Here is an 8,614-nt window from a genome sequence, read left to right on the forward strand (position 1 = left end):
CAAGGATAAAAGTGGTTCGATATTTACAAATCATTGGCTAGAATAACACATTATTAACGCTGTTATACAACAAAATTTGTGTTATTCCTACTGAAACATTCTATAGAGTGGACAGATCTTTATTAAGGAGAGTATATCCCTATCTTCTCACTGAAAATATAATTTGCAATGAACATATGCGCATCGCTATCCTCGAAGAAGTAAACTTTCAGATCGCACTGCTCAGATGCATAGCAATTATTACATCACTGTGGGAATATTGATTCATGAGAAGTGATGCGGTGGAGCTTCAATTATCCGAGTCTGTTGAGAAACAAGTGCTCATTTCATACAATTCCATACGTTTATATAATTCTCTTCACAGTCTATGATTCACAGCGTCGAAGCGACGATCAGGTAGGAGTCCTGCTGTGCAAGCAATGTAAACAGATCATCGATCAGTTAACTATATAACCACTGAAGTGATACACATTCGTGCGATTATGCTTACCACATGAAATCGAGCAGGTGAAGTAAAATGGAGCACGAAAGCAAGAGAACAGCTGACTTTGCGCAGCAACCAAAACAAACGGGTACCAGCTCGCTCGAGGATTTGGAATATTGGATGACTCGACTTCCGGTATCTGTAAGAGATCTACCTGTAATATACCTAGCGATACCTGGTAAGCTTCGAAGTAAATTTAATTAAATAATGAGTAATAAAATTATTGATGCTCTAATAAAAGTCTTTTCGACGAGTAGAGTGCAATTTGCTTAATTGTAGGAATCCATCGACTGAAAAGTTGTGTGTATGTAGTAATTAAACGTTTTTAGGGATTTTATAGGTTATTTTGCTGCCATGTTTGTCTCTACTGAATTTCTATTGGCGAGAATGGAGTGCGCATGCGCGAAATGATTCTCTTTGCGACGCCATCTTAACTTTTGCCTCGCTTGCTACTTTTTGATAAGCTGGTTAAATATCAAATTAAACTTAAAACTGAAGTCGCAGGGAATGAAAGTAAAAAGAAACAAAAATTTTTAAATAAATTATTGTTGATTATTTATTGTAATTAAAAATTTTGTTTATCGCGTTTTAAATTTGGCGCTATAAGCAAGTATTTAAATATACGCATGCGCGTTATGTTGCGTATGCGCGAAATATATTCCCTTTGCGACGCCATCTTAACTTTTCTCTCGCTTGCTATTTTTCTTTCTTTATCGTTTGATAAGTTGGTTAAATATTGAATCAAACTTGATGCTGAATAAGCAGAGAATGCAAGCAAAATAATTTTTGAATAAATTATTATTGAATATTTGTTGTAATTAAAAATTTTATTTAACGCGTTTTAAATTTGGCGCTATGAGCAACTATTTAAGTATATGCATACGCAACGTAACGCGCATGTGCGAAGTAATTCCCTTTGTGACGCCATCTTAACTTTTGTCTCGCTTGCTGTCTTCTTTTCTTTACTATTTGATAAGTTGGTTAAATATCTACCAAACTTGAAGCTGAATACGCAGAGGATGAAAGGACAAAAATTTTTAAATAAATTATTATTGAATATTTGTTGTAATTAAAAATTTCGATTATCGCGTTTTAAATTTGGCGCTACGAGCAACTATTTAAATATACGCATACGCAACGTAACGCGCATGCGCGAAATAATTACCTTTGTGACGCCATCTTAACTATTGCCTCGCTTACTATCTTTCTTTCTTTACCATTCAATAAGCTGGTTAAATATCTACCAAACTTGAAGCTAAAATCGCAAAGAATGAAATCAAGAAAATTTTTTAATGAAATATTGTTGAATATTTGTTGTAATTAAAAATTTTGTTTATGGTGTTTCAAATCTGGCGCTATAAGCAACTATTTAAGTATACGCATGCGTAATGTAACGCGCATGCGCATTCCACTTTCAGTAACATTGACATCAATGGCGTCGACAGAAGACTTCGCTGCTGTGCATCATATCTTTTAATAATATTCGACGCGCAAAGTGCAGTTTTTAATTTTAAGAATGATTTTATAGCTTACTTTGATGCCATATTTGTCTCTAACCATAATTCTAACCAAAATAAGTGTTTACATTATATTAAATAAATTTGAGGTTATCGTCGAATGATCGATTACTCAGAAACACAAAAAATATTGTATATTAAATGACTAGATGTGTTAAAAAGTGCACTTCGAACTTATATTGAAATAGAATTCAATGTAACATCACTTTAATCTGTAAACTGCGCCAAAATACACATAACCTTTCAACCACTAGATTCCTAACCTTAAAACTCGTATTTGTAAACTTTACTCGTCGAAAACAATTTCATAACATAAAAAAAATACAATTTTTGATTCTTCGAAATAAAACTGAAAATGTAAAATTTTATAACCTTCAATTTTGATGAAATCCAATGTAAATCTCATTAACAAAATTGTGCGAATCAGATTTGAAGACTGCAAGTGAAAACCATTAACAAATTACACTTCTTATTCTTTTTATAGAAATACAAGTCGAATTAAAAATGTTTTTAGTCAAATTTGTATTACTAAAACCATATTCGTAACTATAAATCTCATTACAAGTTTACTTGCGCTCTTCATTTTCAAACGACTCAAACAGAAAGCCCTTTGCGTCATATTTTACACTATTGTATTAAAATATTAACTACGAGAGACCAAGAAAAATAAAGCACGCGTGCATCTCTTCTGTGGTCTTTATTTTAATTTTGTATGCTTACATTGTGTGTTAAAATACAAGCCTTCAATTTATGCATACAATGTACAAATTGGTAATTTTTAATAGGTTCTCATAATACGATGACTTATACAATAAACAGAGAGAGCGACGTAGGACCGGACGAACCCAGATACGTCAGAGCTCTTGGCCGTTACGTCTCGCCAGTCTCGAAACCAGTTATCTTCAATTGGTCCGTCACTCAGGACAGAAGCGTGAAAGAGCAACTTAACGGTGGTATTCGATATCTGGACTTGCGAGTGGCGACCAAGTCAGGAGATAATCATATTTATTTTCTGCATGGCCTGTACGGGTCGAAGATCTACCAACCGTTGAAGGAAATAGCCGAATGGCTCTCTGCGCACAGCAATGAAATCGTAATCCTAGATTTCCAACATTTCTATTTATTCACAGAAATGAATCATCGTCATCTGGTCGAGACCATTTACCAGACATTTCAGAACAAATTGTGCCCCGTATTGTCCAAGTTTGACCGTATAACGCTGTACAGGCTCAATTTGGACAAGCATCAAGTTATAGTTATCTATAGAAACGCTTACGCACAGAGTTATTCGCATTTGTGGCCAAGCGGTCTCTGGCGCACCCCCTGGCCAAATACTGTTCGCGTAAACCAGCTCATAAACTTCTTAGACGTAGAATTGAAGTCACGTTCACTGGAAATTGGCTTCGTATCGCAGTGTCTTCTAACTCCAGATGTTTTCTACGTACTGAGAAATTTATGCGGAACTCTGAAGGCAAATTTGGTAACGCAGTGCCAAAAAGACATCCTCTCTTGGATAAATCAGAAGCAGCCTGGTCAAGGTGGCTTGAATGTTGTTATAGCTGATTTTATAGCTGACAACGAGTTTGTATTCTGCAGAACTGTTGTCGATAGCAACAAAAAACTGTTGAAAGTTTAGTGCGCTAGATATTTTGTATTCGAAGCGCACGCATACATGTATGTTTATGCACAGATTTATTCTGAAGTATTTATACTTTGTATTTGGGGATATACATAAATATTCTTATAATGTAAAAGAGAGCAATGTACTATATATTTTAATTCTATATTTTAGTTCTATATTTTAATTCTATATTTTAGTTCTATATTTTAATTCTAAATTTTAATTTGGTATTTTAGTTCTACATTTTAATTCTATATTTTAATTTGGTATTTTAGTTCTATATTTTAATTCTATATTTTAATTCTCTATTTTAATTCTATATTTATTTAATATTAATTCTATGTAATTAATTCTATATTAATTCTATATCAATTCTATATTTTAGTTTTATATTTTAATTCTATATTTATTCAATATTAATTCTATATAATTAATTCTATATTAATTCTATATTTATTGTGTATTAATCATATATAATTAATTCTGTATTAATTCTATATTTATTGTATATTAATTATATATAATTAATTCTATATTAATTTTATATTTCTTGTATATTAATTATATATAATTAATTCTAAATTAATTCTATATTTATTGTATATTAATTATATATAATTAATTCAATATTAATTCTATATTCATTCAATATTAATTCTATATAATTAATTCTATATTAATTCTATATTTATTGTATATTAATTATAATTAGTTAATTTTAATGGACTGTTCAACAATTGTGCAATAATTCTCTGCTCAAGCTTCTAAATTATCATGACGTTATTGAAAGTATTATATTATCAGACCGTCCATTCGCTTTCGAGTGTACAAATAAATAAAATTAATTCATAATTATGAGAATAACAATGATTCGCTTGAATAGTATTTGAGAATAAATGTTTAGAGAAGATTAATGTTTACGATCATTGTTTGTCTGAGAAACTTAAATTAATTTAAATGGAGTTATATAGTTTTGTGGTCGTAGTAGTTAGTTTTAGAGATATTTGGTCATTCTAAAAATTTGGGATTTCTTAGATGTGATTTGAGAGGATTATTTGCTTTAATAAATAATAAATATTAAATAATACAACTAGTTTTGTGGTCGTAGTAGTTAGTTTTAGAGACATTTGGTCATTCTAAAAATTTGGGATTTCTTAGATGTGATTTGAGAGGATGATTTGCTTTAATAAATAATAAATACTAAATAATACATAATAAATAATAAATAATAATTTTATAAATGTTTAGGTAGTAAATTGGTCCATATAAAGCTTCTCTTTCGTTCCTCTTTTTCTCTCAGAGGATGTATAAATATTTGTATAGCAAATTGGCCAACGTAAAGCTTCTCTTTCGTTCCTCTTTTTCTCTCGAAGGATGTATAAATGTTTGCATAGTAAATTGGCCAACATAAAGCTTCTCTTTCGTTCCTCTTTTTTTCTCGAGGGATGTATAAATGTTTGTATAGTAAATTGGCCAATGTAAAGTTTCTTTTTCATTCCTCTTTTTTTTTTTAGAGGATGCATAAATGTATTAAATTATATTTATTATAATATATATTATATATATTATAATATGTATTAAATTATATTTATATTAATTATACACTCATTATTTATATTAATTATACACTCATTTGTTACTTTTTCTCTTTATGTACTCATTTGCTACTTTTTCTCTTTTCACGCACTCATTTAATACTTTTTCTCTTCGCATACTCATTCATTACTTTCTCAGTAAATTGGCCAACATAAAAGTTTCACTTTCGTTCCTCTTTTTCTTTCTCTGTGTTCTCATTCATTACTTTCTCAGTTAAATAAGCTAATGTAAAGCTTCTGTGTATTTATTCGTTACTTTCTCTCTTTGCATACTCATTTGTTCCTCTTTTTCTCTCTTTGCATACTCATTCGGTCCTCTTTTTCACTCTTTGCATACTCATTCGTTCCTCTTTTTTTCTCTTTCGTTGCATACTCATTCGTTCCTCTTTTTCTCTCTTTCATTGCATACTCATTCGTTACTTTCTCAGTAAATTGGCCAACATAAAAGTTTCACTTTCGTTCCTCTTTTTCTTTCTCTGTGCTCTCATTCATTACTTTCTCAGTTAAATAAGCTAACGTAAAGCTTCTGTGTATTTATTCGTTACTTTTTCTCTTTGCATACTCATTTGTTCCTCTTTTTCTCTCTTTGCGTACTCATTCGTTCCTTTTTTCTTTCTTTGCATACTCATTCGTTCCTCTTTTTCTTTCTTTGCATACTCATTCGTTCCTTTTTTTTCTCTTTCTTTGCATACTCATTCGTTCCTCTTTTTCACTCTTTGCGTACTCATTCGTTCCTCTTTTTCTCTCTCTCGTTGCATACTCATTCATTCTTATTTTTTCTCTCTCTCTTTGCGTACTCATTCGTTCCTCTTTTTCTCTCTCTCTCTCTTTACGTACTCATTCGTTACTTTCTCAATAAATTGCCCAACGTAAAAGATGCTCTTTTGTTCCCCTATTTCTCTCCCTCTTTGCGTACTCATTCATTAATTTCTCAATAAATTGCCCAACATAAAGCTTTCCTTTCGCTCCTCTTTTTCTCTCTCTCTACATACTCGCTCATTACTTTCTCTCTTTGCGCAAACTCATTCAATACATTCTCTCCGCATTCAATCATAAATTTCTTTCAACTGGTACCCATAAATAACATACGATTAAAAATGAAACAGTAGAATCGCTTTAATAAATGCAAACTTAAGCGTAACTTCAGTTCATACATTTTTCAAGTTATTATTAATATTTATTATTAACGATAAATAATGACAAAACGAAAAGATTGTATTAAAGAAACATCGAACCAATCCTTAACGTTAACAATTTATTTCTAGATTAATCTGTTCGTTCTCTTTTATTCCTACTTTTATACTTATAAAATTGATACGTTTATACATTAGCGTTTCAGAAAATATAGATTTATTTAACTTTTGAAACGTTTACAAGCGAAATAAATTTTTTAATTCTTAATGTACAGAACTCTTTGAAGTACCAGACGTATAATAAAAATTTGTAGCAACTTAAGTTTAATTCTGAATCTTCTGATACTTATAATTAATTTTATACATTAGCGTTTCAGAAAATATAGATTTATTTAACTTATTGAAACATTTATAAGCTAAATAAATTTTTATTCTTATTGTACAGAACTCTTTGAAGCATAAAATGTATAATAAAAATTTGTAGAATATTCTATCTTTATTTAAACTGATAAAAAAAAAAATCAGAAGACTTAATTTTAAGAAACTTAATTTTAATTTTTAATTTACAGAACTCTTTAAAGCATAAAATGTATAATAAAAATCTGTAGAATATTCTATCTTTAATTAAACTGATAAAAAAAAATCAGAAGACTTAATTTTAAGAAACTTAATTTTAATTTTTAATTTACAGTATTCTTTAAAGCATAAAATGTATAATAAAAATCTGTAGAATATTCTATCTTTATTTAAACTGATAAAAAAAAAGTCAGAAGACTTAATTTTAAGAAACTTAATTTTAATTTTTAATTTACAGAACTCTTTAAAGCATAAAATGTATAATAAAAATGTGTAGAATATTCTATCTTTAGTTAGACCCATAAAAAGAAATAGATCTTCTCCAAAAATCAGAAGATATTTAATAGCGAACAATATTTAATCGTGAATCTCTTTTCATTCATTAAAGGCTTGTTTCTTTCCATACAAAAATAATATCACATCGAAAAATACATTATCAATTTTGTCTGGCTATCAATCTTCAATTACTACTGCTATTCCATTAACTTCCCTCTCATCGATTACATTTTTAAATCGCTATCAAAGTAGTAATAGCGAACAGTGTAATTAAGAGAACATTTATCTGAAAAAAATATGTATTCTACAGAAACTAAGCGATCATTCATAATTCTAATTATTAAGTTAGCTACGACCATCACTTAGAAGGCAAATTGATCATCTACGTTAATCGTATGATCATTAAAAAGATGAATGATGAAGCGTACATCTTTGTATCGAATAAAAAAATTTTAGAGAAGCCAGAGTTGATCGTACGATCATTAAAAAGACCAATGATGAAGCATACATCTTTGTATTAAATGAAAAAAAATTTTAGAGAAGTCAAAGTTGATCGTACGATCATTAAAAAGATAAATGATGAAGCGTACATCTTTATATTGAGTAAAAAACATTTTTAGGGAAGCCAGAGTTGATCGTACGATTATTAAAAAGTCGAATGATGAAGCATACATCTTTGTATTAAATGAAAAAAAATTTTAGAGAAGTCAAAGTTGATCGTACGAGCATTATAAAGGCAAATGATGAAGCGTATGTCTTTATATTGAATAAACAAAATTTTTAGAGTAGCCAGAGTTGATCGTACGATTATTAAAAAGTTGAATGATGAAGCTTACGTGTTTGTATTAAATGAAAAAAATTTTAGAGAAGTCAAAGTTGGTCATACGAGCATTAGAAAGGCAAATAATGAAGCGTACATCTTGGTATTGAATGAAAAAAATTTTCAGAGAAGCCAGAGTTGATCGTACAATCACTAGAAAGACGAATAATGAAGCATATGTCTTTGTATTGAATAAAAAAAATTTTTAGAGAAGTCAGAGTTGATCGTACGATCATTAAAAAGATAAATGATGAAGCGTACATCTTTGTATTAAGTAAAAAACATTTTTAGTGAAGCCAGAGTTGATCGTACAATCATTAGAAAGATCAATGATGAGCGTACATCTTTATATTAAATGAAAAAAATTTCTAGAGTAGCTAGAGTTGTTCGTATGATCATTAAAAAGTCGAATGATAAAGCGTACATCTTTGTATCGAATGGAAAAATTTTTAAAAAAGCCAGAGTTGATCGTATCGACTTCCACGTGGCCAATTTATTAACTACAATCTATCCGCCAGTATATAAGAAATTTTCAGCATCAATCTTGGCCACAAATGATCGTACAGAAAGGGTCAGAAATTGTCTCGTTCTG

General features: G+C 29.7%; 2 protein-coding genes across 2 annotated transcripts in view; one reads left to right on the forward strand and one right to left on the reverse strand.

Annotated features, from left to right (window-relative positions):
* The window catches only part of C1galta (Glycoprotein-N-acetylgalactosamine 3-beta-galactosyltransferase 1), a 326,221-nt gene that overhangs the window by 46,079 nt on the left and 271,528 nt on the right, over nucleotides 1-8,614 (reverse strand). The gene's annotated exons all lie outside the window — the stretch shown is intronic.
* On the forward strand, nucleotides 496-3,637 carry LOC143431056 (PI-PLC X domain-containing protein 2). The gene is made up of 2 exons (XM_076907559.1): nucleotides 496-662; nucleotides 2,787-3,637. The coding sequence occupies exons 1-2, from the start codon at nucleotides 518-520 to the stop codon at nucleotides 3,635-3,637; spliced, it is 996 nt and encodes a 331-aa protein (XP_076763674.1). The 5' UTR covers nucleotides 496-517.

This window comes from Xylocopa sonorina, chromosome 16, assembly GCF_050948175.1.
Source record: "Xylocopa sonorina isolate GNS202 chromosome 16, iyXylSono1_principal, whole genome shotgun sequence".
Taxonomy (NCBI): Eukaryota; Metazoa; Arthropoda; class Insecta; order Hymenoptera; family Apidae; genus Xylocopa; species Xylocopa sonorina.